The sequence below is a fragment of the Fistularia commersonii genome, chromosome 9 (genome assembly GCF_037954325.1).
Source record: "Fistularia commersonii isolate RoL2024-O1a breed Wild chromosome 9, RoL_Fcom_v1.0, whole genome shotgun sequence".
Classification (NCBI taxonomy): Eukaryota; Metazoa; Chordata; class Actinopteri; order Syngnathiformes; family Fistulariidae; genus Fistularia; species Fistularia commersonii.
The window spans coordinates 10,005,803-10,027,972 of record NC_141292.1 but is presented as its reverse complement, the minus strand read 5'-3'; the positions used below and the strand labels follow the sequence as shown (position 1 = coordinate 10,027,972).

Sequence of the window (22,170 nt, the reverse complement as noted above, 5' to 3'; positions counted from 1 at the left end):
TTTATATCACCAACTGTATATTTGTCCAATGTGCTAATTACTAAACTGTTAAAGCACTGTATTTGTATCATTTCTTTTTTTTTTTATATATATAAACTCAAGCCTCAAGTCCAATTGAATGCAATAACTGGCAGGTACACACCTGAAACTCCCTCAGGATGGTGGAGATGTTGGCTTCATTGGCCAAGTTAGTGAGGATCTCCAGCTGTGAACAGGAGAAGGGACATGGTTTTGCTTGTTGGGCCAAAAAGGTTTAGGGTTTCTGAGAAGAAACTCACATCATAGATTAGAAATCAGTGGCTGCACATTATCTTCAGACACTAGATAGAAAGCCTCTGTGTAAATGTTTTGCAGATTAAGGAGGGCTGGTTAATATATCAGTTAAGGTATGCTGATTGATATCTGTGATATCTCAATGTGATTTTCTTTTTAATTTGCATTTTGAAAACTGATACACAATTAAAATCTAGAGGCTGATCAGTCTGATTTCAAGCTGATCAGCCAGGTGTCTTGGAAAATTAAACAAAAAATACCCAACAAAAACAACGCAACCTAATATTTTCCAATGACATGCTACACATTATGACTTTAAAAATCTCCTCCCTGGAAGGCCGCACTCTACTGCACCCTACTCTGGTCAGCTCAACTACAGCTATTTAGTCAAAAGCTTAAGCCTTGAAACCAAAGCTTGGATGTTTCAAAATATATTAATCAGCTGAAATACGTGTGATGGAATGGTGGTGTGGTCACATTCACTGACTAGTGACTCCTGCAGGTCGGGGCACAGACTGGTGGTTACCTTCAATGTTTTGATGTTTGTGGCATCTGTGGATCGAACGTAGAAGCTCTTCATGTAGGGCTCAAACATCCCCTGCCGGGAGACACAAGGAATGTGTTCTTATCAGGGTCCCCAAATTTCTTTCTAATGGAAATTTTTCCAGGACTTTTCCAGCAGCTATATAGTATAGTAGCATAGTAGAGACATATACATAACAAAATAAAATATACTACTTATCTAATTACGTATACTTTTAATTTCATTTTAAAGTTATTTCTGGCTAATGCTCATTGAAAGTAACTCACAGCTTATATTCATATTTAGGAAATTGCTTTGAAATTTTCAGATGACTTTACACAAATTCTTCAAGAATTTCTTACAAACTTTCAAGTGACAATGAACACATTTATGAATCAGTTCTATTTTTTAATTCAAACACATGGGCAGTTTTTTTTTTTTACTTATAATTCATTTAACATCCAGATAATTTTTCTCTTCATTTGAAATAAATATTGAAATGATTTAATGCACAACAAGACTTTTCATTGGGAAACTGTTCCACTATTATCCTGTTATTTCCGGTGGTTTCCATTGGATTATTGTCCAGACTCACCTTCCTCTGAATGGACATGGTGGCAATGTTTTGAAGCACAATGTACTGCACCTCCCTGTGCCAAACACAAAAAAAGACACCAAAAACAAGATGGACATGAAGGTGAAGTTGAGTAAGTGTGGATGAAAGACTGCGGGTCATTCGTCAGTCCTGTCTTCAGGAGCGGCAAACGGACAGATGGAGTTTGTTTTTCATTTTACCTGTGACTTCTGAGCAGCCGAACTAGTGATTTAGTGACAATGTTGACTTCATGTTTGGGGGCCAGGTGCCAGTAGAGCTGAGCGACAGCCATCACCACCTGAAATCACACCGTAGTAGACAGATGTATGAAAAATGTGTGTTTACTTTTTCTTTCCTTTTCAATTCTGCCACCTGTTACTATTACAAGTAGTCTTACTTTTTAGTAATTTGTAACAGCTATAAAGCAACTTACAGTGCATTACTGTGTCAGAATAAAATCACCTTTCTTCTTTTTCATGGCTCCACAAAAGCACTCATAAAATGGCTATAAAGGTAATTTTTCAGCTGTACTTTAAATAGCAGGAGGACATGTGTCCGTCGTTGTGGGCAGAATAGAAAGCTTCAGTCTATGAAGATGGAGGATGTCACTGTGTTGTCTTGAGCAAAGACACAGTGTGTCACATTTTAATCAACACTTTCATTTGGGAGCATTTTTCCTCCTGCTGCCGCGCAGCGACAGAGACCTTGAAACTACTGGGTGATGGAGATCTGCACTTGCTATGTTTATCTTTTTTTCAATCAAGAATGGCAGGTATGTGTGTGTTTCTATACCTCTGTGCTATCTTTCGAGGTCTTAGAATTCCATTTTGTTATGAAACCATAAAATGGAATACATTATTATTGGAAGGTGAATTTGAAAGCATTTATTTCAGGGCAGCATTCGTTCTAGTCTACTTTATAGACTGTGTTTATAGACTGATATGTGTGGACAATATGCTAAGACAACACTTTTCGTATCCATCAGATATATAACATATACGATGACACAACTTCACTCTTCCATTAATTCAATAATGAATGTCAATCAACCACTTCTCAGTTGTTCTTATTCTGCTCCTTTATCTTGAAGATAAAACTCAAAGCTAGTATTTAAGTTTCTGACTGACTTACTGCTGTGTTCCTGCTCTGCAGCAGGGATTTGGTATTCCTGAGCAGTAGCCTGTGGTCCGGATCCATGATGTAAGGTTTCACTTCCATCTGGCCTTTCTTCTCTGAGTCAGAGTCGTAGAATGACTTCTCGTCATTTTCGTCAAACACTGCACCCTGGAAGTCACATAATACTTAAATGCAATGAAGTTTGTGAAGGCCTTGAGGTGTGACATCGCACCATGTGAAATGTCTAGGGTCTGGACATCTTTAATAGAGCCTAGACTCTGGGCTCTCTTGAGGACAATCATAGCTGTATGTATGGATTTTCACCTGTGGTTGTCAAAAAGATTTCCATCTCATGTTTTTGCTGCATAAAGAACTGCAATAGCAATTATTTCTATGGTTTAGGGAGAAAACTTAATGCGGAAAAATCTCTTTTTACCAAGTGAAAGAGCAAACATGGATAGGACACAAAAAGCAATTCTACCAAAGTGGCTTGTAGCCAATTCATTTCTCCTCATTCTTTAGAAAACACTTGAAAATCTCTAAAAAAAAATTTTGACCTGCCACATTATGGCAGGGTTTTTACCCATGATGATATTGAGGTAAAAAGTAATTTGTTGTATACTAAACATAATTTAGCAAATTTTTTGCATGATTTGAATCCTTGGAAATGAAACACATTTTATTGTGGGTTTTCAAACAGGATGTGTTTCATCCCAGTTACATTATATCATTATTATTTTTTTCCAGTTGTGATTTTTATATTTCATTAAATGTTTGATCCCCAGCAATTTTAGCATACTAATTTAAGATACTGATTTTCAAAGGTTCAAAAATAAAACACAAACAAAGAAGAAGCATTGCAATTTCAAAAAAACTCATATCGATATGTAATTCACAGTAACAACCACCAGGGAGGTGGGTAGCCCAAGAAAGTACACACAAAAATGTACTTCGAGATACTAGCAGAGTGTCATTAGGCTGGCCTGGCCAGGGGTTTACCCAGCGAAGAGCCGTTGGCTGGGCTTTGTCAGCAAAGCGGCAGTTCAATGGGTCAGAACTCTCGGCATGACAGGGCAAAATTTATGAAAGCCCATTAAAGAACTAGTTAAGGAAACAAGTTTTGCAGCTGGCAGTGTGGAATGAAGGACAAAGTTTGATAGTCACCCTTCTGCTGCCACCCCTTGAAACTAACTATACCACTGCTTCTCAAGGCCCTCAACACAACTTGTTTTTTTTTCTCACATGTAAAAACCTGACAGCATTGAAGAGAGACGGCAGCCTTGTCTCACCTCCTTCCAGGGACTGATAAACTGAGTCCTGGCATAGCGTGTCAGCATGGAGATGATGACCACCTGACCCCACTCCTCCACATCCACCAGCAGGTTGCACAGCTTCCTGTAGTTCTTATGGATCAGATCGATGCGTTCAGGGCACACTTCCTCAAAGGCCATCACCACACTGCCGGCCACAAGCTGCAGATACATGGAAAAGAAAATCTTAGAGGAAATGGTACTTTTCTCCCTCATTAAAAAAACATGTAAGTTAAAGGCAGTTCTAAGAATATATTGTAGCTTAGACAAACTATACTTCACTTCCTAAATGAGACTCAAGAAAAATAACACCACCAACTTCTCTGAACAAAAAAAAAGGCCAGCAATTAACAGCTTTGATTAGAATACATACTGTGAGACACTCTGTAGTTAACAGATAACTTGAAAATAAATTTATATCCAAAGTTTTAAGTGACTAATCCTAAACAGCTCAATGAAACCCGTCAATAAGTGGTCCTTGTTTTTGTCCAGAGACTGAGTTTCTCCTCAGGTAGAAAACCAATTCGTATTCCAATGGAAAGCAGTGGAAGGATGAAGCAGCAGGTGAGCAAGCTGATAATCAACTAGGTTTTATTGGGAATTAAAAAAACCCAAACAAAACAAACAGGAAAAAAACAACATTTCACTGAGCTATTGTATGCAACCTCAACAACCCCAGACTCTTACCGACAGACTGACTGTGTGACTGTGATGGCTGCGTATTAAAATACAAGCAATATTGTGATGGGCAGCAAGGGTGAAAAAGAGAGGCAGCGGAATCTGCCTGTCCCAATTAATGCCCTGTGGCCCCTGATGGCCCTGTGGGACCCAGTGTATTTACCAATCAGCTTTGCCATGTGCTTGCATTGATTTTCTGTGTGTGTGTGTGCGTGTCTCATGTGCATGTGAATGGTTACAGGCTGTTGGGTGCTGGAGAATGCTGGAACCCTAAATCAAAATGATGATTAGCCTTTCTGACATCCGCGCACTGATGCAGATGCACGGGGCAGCTGAGGATCAGCCAACTGCCTTTTGTGGCATCATGCTGATGCATGGAGGTATATCTACAGAGTGAACCACGCTGAGACTGCACATGAACATACATTCCAGTGTCGGGGGGGACTGCGGGTGGACCCAGAACTCAATATTAACATGTATCTCTTGAGAGTAACTTCATGATGACGGCTTCTATGGTTATAATATAGTGTCTGTGTATTTGGGCAATGACCTAAAGCAACACGTCCCCATCATCAAATCAATGGCATTTAACCAATGCTTTACAACACCAAACTGATATAATGTTCTATTTGATTCTTCTGATCTATCTAAATTTCATGTTTTCAAAAGATGTACTTCTGATGAAGTGAAATTTAGTTTTTTTATAAAATATATTGTAAACATTTTAATAGTATTTTGGAAATTCCACACATTGGATGGATAGAGGTTCTCTTCAAAAACAACCAAGAAATAAAACAGTGTGTTTTATGGGAAGAAGTTATCTACATCTTACCAAGAAAGTATCATAAAGTAATCAAGAAATTAATCAAAAGCGCAGCAGATAAAACTCAATTTCATACAATTCCCTATCCCAATAAGTATGTGTTCACATGCTGCATTAAAATGGAAGAATGAAAGGTGAAATACAAATGCTAAACACTTAGAAGTAAAGCCAAAAGACAGAATTACTAAAAATTGTACACGCTGAAACCATGAAATATGTATAGTTTATCCTCATAGCTGGCTTCAGGCCTCACGCTATTTTGCAAATAACACATAGAAGGAATTTTTCCTCTCCCAGATTTGTTTAATTAGCCTCCGTGGAAGTTTTTTTTTTTTCTCCACAGCAGCCACATTGAGCTGACATAACCGAACTGAGCACATGGGCATATGATATTTCACTTATCATGACTGCATTCCAGTTCCTTGCACCAGCTTTGGAATTCTGATATTGTCCAAACTCTGGGAACCGTCAAATGCAACTGATGCATTAGTTAGTGATTGATGAGCCACAACTACAGATACGAGAACCGAAAGTCCAAAAGGAAAGAAAAATCTGGGAATGTGCAGAAAGACAATTATTAGAGGTGATTTGTTTAAATCCACCATAGGAGTATGCTTGACCAACACTACTGAGGCTATATATAAAGTCCCCGTATGGTTGCATATGGTTACTAATTTTCTAGGAAGTAGATTTATAAATACTAGGGGGCACAGTTCCTGGAGCTAGTGTCCCTCCAATTGGATGGTTGGTGTTTTGATTCTTGGTTACTTCTGTCTGCATGCCAAAGTGCCCTTGAGCACAACACTGAACCCCCACTTGCCCCTGATGTTCTGGTTAGTGCGTTGAATGGCAGCTCTGCATCGGTGTGTGTCTGCGTGTGTGTTTGTGTTATCAAGTATAAAGGGATTTGAAACCACTAGGTGATGAAAGTGTTATAAATTAGGAGAGCATTTCCCATTCGGAAATTATTTGTGATTAAACATCTTTACAGACATTTATTTCATGCATACTTATTGTATTGTATTATTGAGATTTACAATATAAACAAACTCTAGTAAATGTAACACAGGCTTTTGCTAATATCTCTACTAGTATTGATTAGACAACAATTTTGTGTGTGTGTGTGTATGGGATTGTTCCTGTCATCTCTAGGGCTGTCTTGTCTCCACAGACTATTACTGCAGGCAGCAGTGTTTCCCAGCATGTGCATCCTGCTACAAGGCTTTGTGGATTCTCCACCAACTTCCCCATTAGATGCTGCTCCAAGGTAAACTACATGCACCATCAACAAAACTGACACCCCAATCCATAGAGTTCATTCTGCACCTCCCCCTCCACAACCATATTATCTCCCCTGTGTGACAAGCTGGTAATGGAAAAATCACACTAAGCAAATGGTTCTTCTAATAACAATAAATTTCCTATAAAATTATGAAGGGCCCGAACCGTTTCCTTGCATCTATTTTGCTATGAATTCTAATTAGGGTGCCAGAGAAGCAGGGAGTGCTGGGTCATCACGCCAGAGACAACACACGCCTCCTTGATTGATGGCCCGGCGTGGGGTCGGCCTATCCTCCCTCCAGTCGCTCTTCTCCTGCTCTCTCTCCTCCCTCCTTTTTCTCTTAAATTAATGGGCGTCTCACCTAGCCCCTAATCATAGCACCCCCAGTCCACCCTGTCCCCACCCCTCCTTTCTGTTCTCATTTCAATTTTGCAGGAGGTGCAGGGGGGGAGGATGGGAGGGATCGATCATTTATCTTGTAATGGCTGCATAATAGATCCATCACGGTAAAACAGCTGCACAAACTCCTGTGTTGTCTCTGTCATCAGATCTTCCCATTTTCTCTTTAAACCATCCAGCCCGTAAAGCAGGGCCCCCGTGTGTCACAGTCGTTTAACCAAGCAGGCACATCTGTAAAAGTAAATGTCAGGAGGTCCAGACAACACCACCGACTGGAACAATGACTAAATGTTTCCTTCTTCAACAGGCAGCATAGTGACAGTAACTTAACTGCGTTTACCTTAATTAATTTGCCTATTGGCTGTTAAATCGAGTCATTAAAAACCAATGCAGAAAAATCACTCAACAAATTTAAACAAATTTGGACTTGAATCTGAAAGCATAAAGTATTAGCAAAAGGAAACTGAGTATATATGCTCGTTGGGCAATTTTTCATTAGCCACTCTTAGATATATGTTTACTGTGAGCAATCTTAAGTCATCCAAAATCAAGATCCACACAAGAGCTAGGTTTCTATCTAGCTGTTTTTTGCAAGTGTTTGAATTTACACGATGAAAATAATCCTTTTTTTGTTTGACTTAAGTGAAATCTTGCTACGCTGATAAAAGGGAAATATTGCTGCGTGAAATAAAATATGGTTCAGCCAATACCAGACGTGGTGAAATGGCATTACTTCCACTGTACTACTGGAGATACAAAAGAGGCAGCGGACGAAATCATTTGACATGGGTGGACTGCAACGCTCATTCAATTCAAAAGAGAAACGATTATAGATGCTAAACTGGAAGAGAATCAGCAAAGAAGTGCTTGCACATATTCTAATAGTGTGTATCGTCTGCTCTCTGCAGTAGTAACGACAACTGACCCATTAATTAACAAAACCAACTCATCTTACATTTGGGCTAAATGTTGTTTAATTCTTAAAACAAATATTTGCTTATTCAGTAAATCTCCAGCTAATTTAATTACACATTTTCTTTGCCAAATCAAAGGGACAATGTGACGCTAAATTGGATATAAGACACCTGCAACAAAACATAGCACAAGCAGCATTAAATGAGAGCGCAGTTTGAATACTAAATAAACCGAGGGCACACTTCATTTATCTTTGATGTGTCACCAAGCCCAAAGTATCACCTTTTGAAATGTGTACTTATTTTATCACGAGTTTATGGATTGACATTTTTTTGAGCTTTTGATGTAAAATCTAATAATAAATTAAATACTGATCATCTTTTTTAGAAGGTCTATTTAAAGGTCTATTTCTATTTTCACCTGAGTGTAGAATAAATGGAGTGCACACATTTTGTGTACCCATCTATCTACCCCATCTAGGAATGCAAAATGTTCTTTATGAATCGCATTCCCTAAAACAGCAGAAAATACTGACAGGATTTTTGAACTTACTTTTTAAGTCGATGGCTGCCTCACCCAAGTACCAACAGTGCACTCAACAAACCAAAGAGTGCTACTTAAAGAATGCCTACTAGGCTGAGTGCTGTCTACTATGCTGGAGAAAGAAAACTGCGATCGGAAATATCTGACAGCGTTTATAGGTTTTTTTAACAGGCTTCATAAAAGAACTGTTTGAATATAAACAGTCAAGAGGTCTGAAAAGCCTCTTGCTTTAGCAACTGCGGGACTGGCTGGAGATCCACATGCCTCATCAAAATAAAAATTGATGGGCAGATTTTTACATTACATGGTCAGAACGTGAATTATGCAAACTATCTGATTCTTGGAATCATAGTATAATTATTAAAGGCCCATCCCTGGAATTACACTTAGAGGAAACTGAATGAATCACAGTGTACACACAATATACATACCACAATGCACTTCAGACTCTTCAGTATTAGCATGTTAGACTCTTGGGACTGGAACTGTATCTTCTTCATTGTTCCAGAGAAGTCATATTTGCTCATGTCAGATGAATAACATAAATGCAGTATTTCTCTAGTATGATGAAATTTCGTTTCACTACGTACTAGTTCAGTGGATGGGAAATTTGACAACATATCGCCGAATTGGCTTTTAAAAAATAATGTAATTCATTACGCAAAATTGTTCAATATCTAATTTTCAATGTTTAAAAGCGTTAACTATAGAATTTGATTAGCATCAATATATATGCCCATATTGCCATGACAAATTATCTGTAGAGCAGATCTTTATGCAACACTTTACATTACACCCAAAAGAAACAAACATCTGAGGTACCTGACAGTTCTGTTACAACACCCAGACGTCCACCCATGTCCCCATTATCATGGAACTTTCACATGATACATAGCATCACCTTAACATCATAAAAATAGCTTGCTTGACAGCCATTAAATATCCACAATGCTAGGGTTTTTCACTATTCATCACAAAATGATGGTGTTTGTGCGTGTGTGTGATCATGGTGCCCTCTCCCTCCGTCCCCAGCCTCAAACTGTGGGCTCCACCAGGGAGAAGTCATCTGTCTTCGTTAGCGTCAGGGGCTAAATATGCTATGCATCTGGTACTGGGCTTTCCATCCCCCTTGCTTTGTTTTGTTTGTATAATGATAGGTATACGCTATGAATACAAAATTACGACAAAGTGTGCATGATGTGCACACATAAACACAACATACTCTGCATGTTTGAAATTGGCATTTAAGCACCCTTAGTATTTGCTCTGACCTCATGAAAATAATGTGCCGCCTCCTGACTTCTAATGTGCCCGTACTGTGTCTGCAAACACCCAATATATGGAATTTGAGAATGTGACTAATTTATGCTTCATTTTGGGGAAAAGAGTTTAAAAAAAGAGAGGGGGGATGGCCTTTCAGAAAATTAAGCTGACACTAGCATCAGTGCAAAAATTCACACCAAATGGACACTTAACAAGGAGCATCTGAAGATGTGTGGGTTTAAGTGGGTGTTAACAAACCATGGCATTGCTGAATGAGCTGTGGGATGGCGAGCTAAAAAGGCAGACCTGTTTGACTAGGCTGCCCTCCAGTGGCCTGGAATCTACACTGCAGGGCAGGCAACTATGAAGTAGCCTCTACTTACAGTGCTTTTGTCTTTCAGTAATTTCTCAATCACTTCAATCAACTGCTCCTTCTGGTCTGGATCAAGGCTGCGGATATGAGACACAGAGAGGGGGAGGGAGAGAGAGAGAGAGAGAGAGGGAGAGAGGAAAGGGAGAGAGCGCTGAAACAAACTATGGAATGGCAATTATTCATACAAGATGAAAACGATATGGAAGTACAAATTAAATCATGTCCCATCCATGCTGTGTGTTCGGAATACTGACGCGCCTGCGTTCTTGCAACAGCAGTCTGTGTTCTATGTTCTTTGAAAAGAACTTTGAATGTTTAAAAAAAAAAAAAATCACATGTGTAACTGCAAATCTGGTTCAGTTTTATTACTACTTTGTCCAGTAATCCATCATTCTTTCCTCCATTCCAGTCGGGGAGGACTTAGTTGATATGAGCGAGATAGCTTCAGGGCAAAACCCCTTATATCAACTGCTCAGTTCATTGCTCGGGAACAAGGTGATAAGGAGAGTCAGTCAAGCCAGTCAAGCCAAGGGGTGCAGCCACTCTCTCATGGAAGAGCTACTCCTCATCCTCCCTTGCCTTTTTTCCTCAGATTATTCAAACCTCATTCTTTTTAAATATACAATACAATATAAGCTACTTTTATTTCATGTTTTTACCCCTCTGTTTGTTATATTTACATTCTAAATTTCTTGATACTTGACTAGCTTTATACTTCAATCAGCCTAAAGATGGCTAGTAACAGTCTAACAGTAACAGTTAATTGACAATGTATAAAATGTAAAAAAAAATTTTAACCCAGTCTCAATATGATTAGATAATATAATAATATATAATATAATACATTTATCTGGCTTTGTTTCACTTTGTCTTATTGCTTTTTAAAGTAAAGAGTTAAAAAAACAGCTGTTCATAAACTACAACTTGATTTATTGCCAATCATCTTATTACTAAACTATAAATACTAAAAATAATACTTTTGCGATCAACGTGGCTGTTATTTATTTATTGATTTATTGTTTGACGGTATAATGACATTTACCCTTTGGAAATCAGGGACTGAAACGTTGGGGAACATCTAAGCTAAACAGCAACTCTGCTTTTCGTGTAAAGCATCATTTCATTGAAAGTAATAGCTTTATGTCGGCTGCAGAGCAAATTTGTTTTAATTTGAATTTAAAGAACTGCAAACTGTAAGAAACGGACATATCATTGCTATAAAACTGATTTATCAAGTATTTTTAACGACTTAATATTTTTACTTAGAAAGACCAAAAACAAGTACATATAGTTTTATTGTTTCCATTTTTTGTCCTGGGGGAGTGAATCTTGCTAATACAGGATGTTTACCTTTTGGTATTGTCCATTAAATGTTTACAACAAAAAATTTTATCTTGATATTGTCTTATTCATATATGGTATATATATATGCCATATATTCTTACCTGGCCTTTCCAGGAATGTCTTTTGCCATTCTTTCATGCAAAACCTCTGCTCAGTAGGACTTGGTTTACTTGTTTGCTCATGATTTCTATATTCGAATTATTGTTATTCTTGTATTTGGAACAGCAATCTCTTCATCTTTCCAGTTTGATTTGTTTTCCTGTTTTTTATATTTTGTTTGTTGTCGATGTTGGAGAAGCCATCACTGACAGTGGTGCTCTTTGAACATAACAGTGAGACATGACCGAGGGAATCCAAGGGCTTGTGCTTCATTTTGACGGCAACTATCATGAAAATATTGGCACTGTTATGGCTTAAACACATCAGTCTTGTAAAATGCCTTTCTAAAGCTGGAGAAGTATTTGATGATCCAGGTGTGTGCATAAAACACATATCGTGGCAGACAAGTGTACCTGTAAAGCTTCTGAATAGCATGGGCTGAGGTCTTCCTGACATACGGGGACAGGTCAGTCGCAGCCTCCTTAATGGCGAGCATCATGATGGGGACGATTATTGGCACGCGGATGCTGGACAGAACTCTCAAAGCACTGGCTCTGATCAGTTGGTTTGGGTCCTGCCATGAAGATGTAAAAAATGATTTGTAATTTTTGTACATTTGCACCGTGAGTCTTAGACTAACACTATTTCAGTGCTCTGTATGTGTGAACGTATGGTAGTATTGACTAAAGTTGTGTTGACTTTGGTCCGGGAGGTTTTCCAGTCTCTATGGGTGTAATAAACATCAGAAAACATTTGAAACTATTTCTGCCACCTTTAGTGGTCGCCATGATATCTGAATTGTGTCAGCCTATTAGATCACCTATTGCACACCTATTTGTTGATCTGTTTTGTTGTGGCTGTTTTCCCCATGGGTGACTAGTTTAGCTTCAAAAATCCTGTATAGGTCTGGACATTTTTGAAATGTTATCAAAAATAGGAATAAAAAGACAGGGAAAAACAGAGACTTGCCTTGAGGGAGCGCTGGAAGGTGCAGATGGAAAGCAAAGCCAGATCCTGTTGCTCCTCTGCGTATCTCACCAGGTACACATAAACAAGCTTCTTGAGCTGGAAAGGACAATTACATTACATACAATGAACTAATAAAACATCATCTCAGAGGCTGAATGTGTAATACAAGGATTAAAATCTTTGGAAGTAATATAAAAGGAATACAAAATCTAAAAAAAAATGGCAGGAAAACAGAGAGAACCTTCTCTCAGATATGTTTTTTGTAAGAAAGTGGGGTTTATTTTGCCAAGGGGTGTGAAAAAATAAAAGCTGCAACAGAGCATTTTCCTGTCTTCAGCTGCTCACAGAGCCCGGTGTTGTTTCAGGCAGAGAGCAGAGTGATGGATTTTTGTTCTTTTCAGAAATTGAATTATTTACCCCACCTCGTCCTGTGTTTGGACTTGTCCCCTTCCTCCTTCCTTACAAGAGAGCCTAGGATAACATTTTGCAGTGCAGTGGGGCAGGTTTAACCCACTTGCTGATTCATGCCGGCAATTCAGAGGGAGAGAAGAATAAGTTGATTTCTGGTCATAAACTAAATGGAATTGGGATAAAACTGGTTATGAGGAATAATGATTTACTTAGGGAACTATCCATCGTATAATCTATGACTGGGATTTAAGGTGGAGGTCGTGGGAAAGGTTACCTTTTCAGAATCCAGTAATCAGTATCATGATTTCTAATACACTAAGTACTGACCTACAAGAGAGAAGCACAGTCCTCCATCATCATTCTGCCTGGTGCAAGTGGAATGAACAGCTTTATTTACCACAATGGGGACCACCCTGTCTACCCACAAGGAACTGCACCATATGAACAAGAGGCATATGGCAGAGTTTGATTTGAAAAATAGGGTGGGGGTAGGAGGATCCCGAAGTAAAAATTGACCATCCAATAAAAACATCTAATTTTCAGTAGATATTGACCTGTTATAAAGGCTTATAGTTTTTACTTGTGACATCTTTTTTCACTTGGCCCCCTCTTTACACTGACATATCTCAACAGCGACCAGAATACCAAAAACAAGAACATGTTCCCCTGACAAAATGTGACAGTTTATTTCATTGTTTTCTGTTAAATTTTTTGTGAAATTAAATTTTGCCATTTTCAATATTTAAATCTTTAGTACTATACTGCAGTTCAAGGATACTACTTATTTATCAATATATCCCTGCTCTTACAGCACCATCACGCTTCCAATCATCTGGCACTGGTGGGCTCTACTTTATTTTTATCATAGACAGTGAGAAAGCACTTTAAAACAGAAATACATCACTTAGAGAAAACTGCACTGATGCTGAAACCCTGTAACAAACTTTTAAGCTCCAGTGTTGTTATTTAATTGGATGGGCCCTAGAAGCAGTCTTTACCTGTAAGGGATGATGAAAAGAAATAATGAGAAACTGAAAAATAGGCCACTTTTAGTGAGACATACTTCAGGAAGGGGAAGAAACACAGTCCAAGACTTCAAACTATCAAAGCAGCTGGCGTGTGTGAGGTGGGAGATGGGGAGACATGACTGTGGGATCTCGTCTGCCAATTACATGGAGCCACCTGCTCCCCCTTCCCCCGCCATGAGTCGCTCGCCGTGCCTGGCTAGAGGACCCCCGCTTGCTCACTGCCCCTCACGTCGCCTGATTATTCCACTGCTGCTAATCAATATTCACAATATCTGGGCATGGGATCCCCTCTTGAGCTGCTGCTTAGCGGTCGGTCATTCACAAGGTATGTCTGTCTAACACATTACAGGGCTGAGTGGAGCAGGTACGCTCGCTCAGGCTCTTTGTACCGCTGGTTTTCAATTAAAGAAGAGGACAAGATGTCCTTTTAAGAATTTCCAGCCAGCCGTTTGTGTGTGTGTGTGTGTGTGTGTGTGTGTGTGTGTGTGTGTGTGTGTGTGTGTGTGTGTGACCATTAGGTACAAATATTACCTCAAGCCAGGACGAATTGTTGAAAACTTGGATCCGCGTTCTCTTTCAAACTTATTGGCATCTGATACGGTCAGGTGTAATGCACTTTGTCCTGCTATAATTCAGAACTGCTATATTTTTTCTTATTATTTCCTTTTATCTATGGCTTATATTTGACTAAAGGGGAAGAAATTGTTCACATCTAATCAAGCTATTTTCAAAGAACATTTAAGAGAGCTGAATGGTGTTTCACACATTACGCAAGCCTGTAAAGCTGTGGCTTTTTGCTTTCGTGCCACTGTTTATGGCTGAAGCCACCATGGACATTTTTCTTACTTTCAGATGTTAATAATCATTTCAGTGGCCTTAAGCTGTTTTGTGTATGTTGCAGTACATGTTACACTTCAGATGAAGAAAAAATGATTTTTATACCCCATTATGTCCACTTTTAATGCGCCTGTGTGTGTGTCAGAGTGTCTTTCAAAACACATGAGCACACATGAGTTTTGCGGAGGAAGTTCTGTATCCTTGTGGCGTGTCACACTTGTATTATCCAAGATGTCAATGAATCATAATTGTGATGAAACTTTTCTTGGGACAGAAATCGGCACGTCATACCTCGATGTTCTTACTGGCCACATTCTTCACTACGGCTGGAAACAGCTCAGATGCATTTTTTCCTTTGGCGATTAACTGGAAAGAAATACAACAACAAAGCATGCAACAATCTTTAAATAAATTGTTCAACAAAGTAAATTACAAGAGCCTATTAAGGATGTATACAACAACTCAAGCATTTGAAACAAAGACAATAGGCAAATTCATAGGATCCATCATCTACCAGAACCTGACAATTACGAACTTTGCTGATAAATTGCCTAATTTTTTGTCCTGCTTTTTTGATTGTTTTTTTTTAGGCAAAAGGTTTGCTTTTTTCAGAATTTCTCAGTGATATTGCTTTCCACCATTATTTTTGAAATCGACTATGTAAATATACTAATATAACTGATATAACGAAGAAACACGATAAATACACAAGGAATGATAAAAAACAGAAAATATTTTTACCTGACAGTGAGTCTTAAGAGAATGTGGATGGCAAAACAGTCTGCCACTTTTTTTTATATTGGGAAAAAAAATACAATAGAATGTTCCTCTAAGTGGGGAAAGTCCAATAAAAAACTCAGTGTTAAGTTTCACAGTTACACACAATTTTTGATATTTATGAAAGAAAAGAAGTAATATGATACTCTTTATTATTTTTAGGAATGTCGAGAATAAAGTGGTGACTAAGTATTAGCAGGATAGAAAATCCTCACCCCAACAATTCTTTTCATGGCCTCCAGTTTGAGCGACTCCTTGTTGCTCTCCAACATCTCTTTAAGATCTTCATTCCTGAGGACAGAAAATACCATTACTCACACTTAACGTGGCCAAAAGTAGTGTGAACTATGAGAATACAACATCTGTCTCACAGATTACCGGGCCACACAGGCAAAGGTCACGTCGCTATAAAAGCTATGCCGCACTTCTCAGTCAGTCAAATGATAGCTGTAACGGAGCATTACGACTCAAATTGTGTCTCACATGGTGACGCACTTCATCGGCTGATGCGAATAAACAATGCCATTGTAAATAACACAGCAGGTTGTCTGTTTCACTCAGGGGTGTAACACAGGGAGACTTCATGCACAGATGGAAAACAAAATGTGCCACTTAACATGAATGCGACTCTCTGGGAAAACAAGCGTTGTTTTTGCCAGCATTCCAAAGCCCAATCATTTTGATCATCTGTACATTTCCTCGAGCTTTACCATCAGTTCAGCATCAGTGTATTTTTTCTTTAGCCGAACCGATAAGCAGCCAGTTGGTCAATCAGCCTCTCTCAGATGAAGCAGTGTCAGCCTGCTGGCTACAGTGCAAACATCACAGAAATCAAAATATTTTAATGTGTCTGATGTGGAAAATTTGTTTGGTAGGAATCAGATGTTGAATTTTACTGTCAGTCCAACTGTAATCTATCATATCTCTGACACCATTTGCATAAAATTAATATAAAACATATGTCCTGTATAGCTGATAATCTCAACAGTAACACATGCTTAAATTAGCAGAAGTGTGCCTTAATCAAAATGTGATGATCTGCATTAAACTATCCACCCTGGCTTTTATACTTGTGGTTGGTCAGTTTGTCTACCTCCCAAAGGCATGCTACAGCAATAAGAGTGAGAGTGAAAAACAAACATTTTCCTTCAGTGACATTACTGGGAGGTGAAAGAATACTATCTGAAGTATACTGCAATATTCTTAAAATCACAATATTGGACTTTGGGGGATACACCCCTTATGTAAAGAAACTATGTCAAAGGTCTAGATTTCTAAAGTCATTTTTTCCCCTCTAGTGGGACTATAGTGCAGAAAGCCCGGAAATGTGGGAAAGAGCAGAGAGAATGATATACTCTAAGAGGCAGGATAGGAAACAATGATAAGAAGCCCATGTATAATGTGCACTGACCAATCAGATATCAGGGTGATGCCAGTAGAACCTGAAAGTTAATTTTTCAGGGTGAAAAGGGGATGCTGGATTAAGACTTTTAAAGTAAATTTTTGTGAAATGCATTTGAAGGGCAACCCCTGAGGCTCAGCCAGGTTCTGTGTGAACATAAATGAAGAATAAACATCTTGATCTGGAATAAGCTCGAGCCAGACCAAGACTGGATTTTGGAGGAAATCCAAAGTTTGGAAAATCTGCTGATGTCTGATAAAAATCAACAGTAAATCTTCCACATTCTGTTAAAAAGCTTGTAAACATTAGTGATTTTAATGGCAATCAGTTTGATGTCTGACTTTGGACATTGAAAAAGAAAACTGCAAAAACATTAGCAAAAGTTAAATTGCATCTTAAAAGCACATTATTTACATTTGCCAGACCTTTAACATATAAAAATGTATCTATAAATACATACAATGGGTCTTTCTCAGTGTCTGCAGTTAAAACGGTGATTACTGAGTAGACATGTTCCTTTATGTTGAGCTTTTAATGGTGACACGTGGAAAAGCCTTAAAATGCCGGCCACTGCCAAGGAGAGTAAAATAACTAGGGGCCAAATGTTTGTCCAAAAAGTCTCTTGATAGTATCTCTTGGGAGTCAGACAAGTGGAGAGAGAACTCTCATTGCATACAGTACCCGGCTTTGTGGTTCTCCTCGGGACTACTGTTGCTTTGTGTCAGGGCCTGTTCTTCCTGACTGATCTCGGTCTTCAAAGTCAGCTGCAGGTTCTCGGCAGACATCAGCATTGTCCTCATAACTCCTGCTTCTTCGTGGCGCGAAGAGGAAAAACCAAAATTCATACCTGGTTTCCTTCACAGAAGCACCGAGGCACTTCAGTCCGCACGCAAAAAAAAAAAAAAAAAAAAAGCTGAGGTCTACAAGCGCTGAACATCCAGCAGATTCAAAATGAAACAGTACATGGTAATAACTTTCCCTTAGGCTGTGTGCCCTGCTCTCCTGACTTTATTTATCCTCTTGTCTTGTTCACAACTGTCAAAAACTGTGAGCAGCGGAGAAATAGCACTGGCATGGTGCCCGCCATTCATCGCTGCCTTCCTCTTTGCTGGGGCAAGAAAAGTCACATGTTGATCCGTCAGCTCACTAATGACAAATCATCCTCATGCAGGGGGGTTGCTCACTCAGGACAGAATCACTCCCACTCCGCTACAGTTCCTCATGTCTTCTCAAACACCTACTTGTAGCTGCTCCTGGTCCCAGAGCTTCCTCAAGGAAGGTGGCCGTATCACCTGCTCTCTCTCTGCTAATGTGACTGCCCTGCCTCAACTCTGGTCACCTCCCTCGAGGGGAAAAAGGAGGGCCTTATCTACACTGGTGGGTAAACACAACGCTACATTTTATCGCCAACAATGAAAAACTTGAGCAACACAGTCCCAAATTTGACAGACATGGTCAACAGTATGCGGCCACATCAAAAGACCCAAGAGTAAGGAAGTACCCTTGAGGATAAAATAGAAGAGATGCAAAAGATAAGCCCATTTCCTTAAATATTTCTTTTGTCTCTTGTTATTTTTCATAAACTATGCATCTGCATTTATAAATACAGTTTCACTTGAGTACAAAGTCACCCAAACCTGAATAAGAACAAAAAGGAAACTTATACATTTTGAGATGGAATTTACTATTTTTCCTGAACATCACAGCTGAAATGTTTAATGAAAAATTCCCAACTTATATGTTGGCATAAATAGTCTGTGCTGTGGAAACTGAAACACTTAGTGAGCAATTAACAAATGTACATTTTACATATTTTACATTTAACATATTAACTAATGTACATGAATATTCCATAATAAAACTTAAATAGTTGAAATTAATAGGCAAACTATTAACATACATGAGACAACACTTTAAATTTTGAAGTGGATCTGCTTCTATACATGTCAATATGAAAAGCCCATCTCTGTATCATAAAAAACTGGAATAACTGTATATAAAAATGCAATAAATTAAGCTTAAATAATCAAAAAACACACACCAAGCTGGTACAATTAAATGACAACGAAGGTGGTAAAAACTTATTGGAAAATTTGGAAAATCCAGAAAAAAAAAAACTAAGCAACTATTTATGATTTTAATTAGATTATTGTATAATCTAAATCTAGATTTTTTTTTAAACTATTATTTTGCTTATTTTGGTCTTCAAGTGTAAAAAAATTGTATGGCTCAATTTTTTTCATGCCATGTCCTCCAGAGATATCACTGAGAATGAAAAAACAAAAGCAGCAACAGTGACGGTCAATATCTAGGACAGTCTCACGATGCAGTGGTTTTATGACCTCGGCAAAGGCAGAGCAACTCAAAAGAGGGAATCACAAAAACCAACAATAGCATTCCTTTACTTAATCCAAATGATGGAGGAGTTGTGTTCTTATCCATTGGAAGAGAAAAGAAAAGAGAATATGAAGCATTTTCAATCAGCATACCGTAGTGAAATAAAAATAACCTGCCACTTCAATCTGAACACTTCTCCTACATGAATACTGGCAGCTTTTCTCAAGCCAGTGTGGAAGTTTTATATTTTAACATTTGTGTCCACCCCATCCTAACATTTTGCTGACAAAGCAACTGAGGATGGAGGCATGTTGCTGTATATAACCATCTGTGTGACAAGCTGATGTGATCTCGAGTATAAAAAAAGAGAAACAATTAAACTATCTTCTCTTTAAATGAAGCTGGCAAGCGGAAGACAATCACAGTATTAAGAAACCATCTTCTTCATCATCGCCATCATCTCAATAAAGATTATTTTGAGCAAATTGTTAGTTGATTTCATGATTTTTCTTCAAGATATTTATCAATAATAATTTAAGAAATTTCTTGAACATATTTGGGGGGAGAATTTCATTACAACTTAAGGTATTCTGCAAAACATGACAAAAACTGAATAAAATGACTTGTATTAATAAGCATTTTCTTTAAATGCTTCTAAAAAAAGCAAGAGCAGTTGCAGATTTGTCTTCTTTATGCCTCACGCTCCCTGTATTTTGAAGTTATTTCCAACGCTGAACTAAAGCTTATTGAAGTTACATTTTTTTTTTTACCCAAACCACTCTTTCATGAATCTTATCTAACCTTATGCTAATCTTATTCAACTGGATGTAGACCTGGAGTCACCAAAGGCAAGCTTTACGGCTAAGATACTAACAATTCTAAGACATTCATGCAACCAAACCAGGCAGCCACGGCAAAGTTTCTTTTTAGTCACACATCACAAATTAGTCACATGGTTCAGCGCCCTACTAAAACCATGGATAAAGTTCCAGTCGGATAGAAGTAGCTACGACTGCAAATCATGAGGAATGTTGTCCTGCCCTTCAAATGTGACAATCACCGCTTTCAACTAATAAGAGCCTGAGCTGACTTCGGCAGGAGTCATCCTCCACACTTCCCCGGCAGGGTCAATCACCACCAGGGAAAAATTCTCTCACAAACAGGGCGGACATGGAGGTGTGTGCATCCCTCAGAGTCAGCACCAACAACTGACTGGGACACATCATCGTGTCAAGACATGCGTGTACAAACAGAAGCATCATTCATTCCCTGATCTTTCAGACCCAGGGGAAGCCAAGCATCTGACCCGGCCTGCTCCAGCAGGAGGAGACTCATGTGAGACTGCTTACTGCTCCACTCAGCAACATGGAGCAGCAACATGGAGCACCTTTACAAAGGAGAATCAAAACAGCAAAAAAGTAAAAAATAAATAGATAAAATACTATTCTACACACACACACACACACACACACACACACACACACACACACACACACACACACACACACACACACACACACACACACACACACACACACACACACACACACACACACACACACACACACACACACACACACACACACACGAGTGAGCCTTAAATGGAAACAATTTTTTAAGGACAATGGAGATATGGACAATGGACAACAGCAAGTGTTGTCCTATTGTCTGATGATGCCTTAATTCTCTGAGTTTTTTGGGGAAAGGAGGGTTAAGTATACCATTTTAGTGTTACTTTTACATGTTATTTTCTGAAAACTTCTCATGAAAGTACTTTGGTGATTGTATTTACAATTTGTATAAGATTTGTATTCAATGAGTCTACTTAAAATGTTCAGTTAATTACATTTTAATCTGTTGAGATAATTTTTCAAAGGTAGCCTCAGCAAATAATATTAATATAAATACTATAGATAAATGTTTATAACTTATAATTGATTTATCATTCATTCATTTTAAATATTTTAGAAAATTATCAGGTAAAAAGAAATGTTGCTATTTTTAAAGTACAAATGCAACCCTCGGGTAAAAAACTGGACTTTTTTTTTGCTAATTTTACATCAATTACAAATGTAAAGGGTGTTTCAATGATAGCTCATCGCTCTCTCGTGTTTTATTTTTTAATCACAAATTGCAAAGATGGAACTTAAATATGACGATGACCCAGTATTACATTAACCTTGTATACTTAGGGAATTATGATGGGCTGGTGTGTAAGCAGGACATTGCCATAAATACCTCAATATCAAATCTTTTTCAACACCAAAATGATGTAGATTTCCAATGATGTCAATACTTTACATAGCATATATCATATAATCATATCTCATATTCTGAATTAAAAGCAATATGAGGTTGTAACAGAAAAAAACCTTCTGGTCAAACTAGTGCTGTAAAAATACAACTGGTATCCCCTGTTTTGTTACTGTTTTACAATGTCATATAATATTGAAATTTGAGATCTCATTTGCAACCAGGGAACTATTAGCTATGAACCTCTGCACTGTGCACACTTGTGTGTCCACATAGTGTCCACTAGAGAGCATTAAAACACTACAAATAAAAAGAGGACTTACTGTAAAATAGCCATTTCAGTTTGTCTCAAATATTGAGGCGGAAAAGAAAACGGCAAATGAATGCAATGCTGCATTCTTTACTTTTTTTAAACACTGTATCCTGTTGGTTTTAATCAGTTTAAAAGAATAAACCAAATGCCCAACCCGCTGCACATGATCCCACAGAGAGAGGAAACAAATAAACCTTCAAAACATCAACGATATCCATAGAGCAGACAATAACAGCTTAGCAGCAACACAATACCTTATCCACTCATTCTCTACATAGAAAAAGTCGTGACACCAATTTACAAGAGT

General features: G+C 38.3%; 1 protein-coding gene across 3 annotated transcripts in view; it reads right to left on the bottom strand.

Moving 5' to 3' along the window:
- ap3b1a (adaptor related protein complex 3 subunit beta 1a) overlaps positions 1-22,170 on the bottom strand; it is a 62,899-nt gene that overhangs the window by 34,231 nt on the left and 6,498 nt on the right. The window contains exons 1-12 of one of the 3 annotated variants that reach the window (XM_086152401.1): positions 17,642-18,180; positions 15,774-15,849; positions 15,073-15,147; positions 12,506-12,601; positions 11,950-12,110; positions 10,104-10,170; positions 3,797-3,979; positions 2,523-2,675; positions 1,592-1,689; positions 1,392-1,446; positions 800-871; positions 143-205 (exon numbers count right to left, since the gene is read on the bottom strand). In XM_086152401.1, coding sequence (XP_086008527.1) covers positions 143-205; positions 800-871; positions 1,392-1,446; positions 1,592-1,689; positions 2,523-2,675; positions 3,797-3,979; positions 10,104-10,170; positions 11,950-12,110; positions 12,506-12,601; positions 15,073-15,147; positions 15,774-15,849; positions 17,642-17,805 — 1,263 coding nt within the window. In that variant the 5' untranslated portion in view covers positions 17,806-18,180. Of the gene's footprint in view, positions 1-142; positions 206-799; positions 872-1,391; positions 1,447-1,591; positions 1,690-2,522; positions 2,676-3,796; positions 3,980-10,103; positions 10,171-11,949; positions 12,111-12,505; positions 12,602-15,072; positions 15,148-15,773; positions 15,850-17,641; positions 18,181-22,170 lie in introns of those variants that run through there. The other 2 variants (XM_086152399.1, XM_086152400.1) reach the window with 2 other exon arrangements.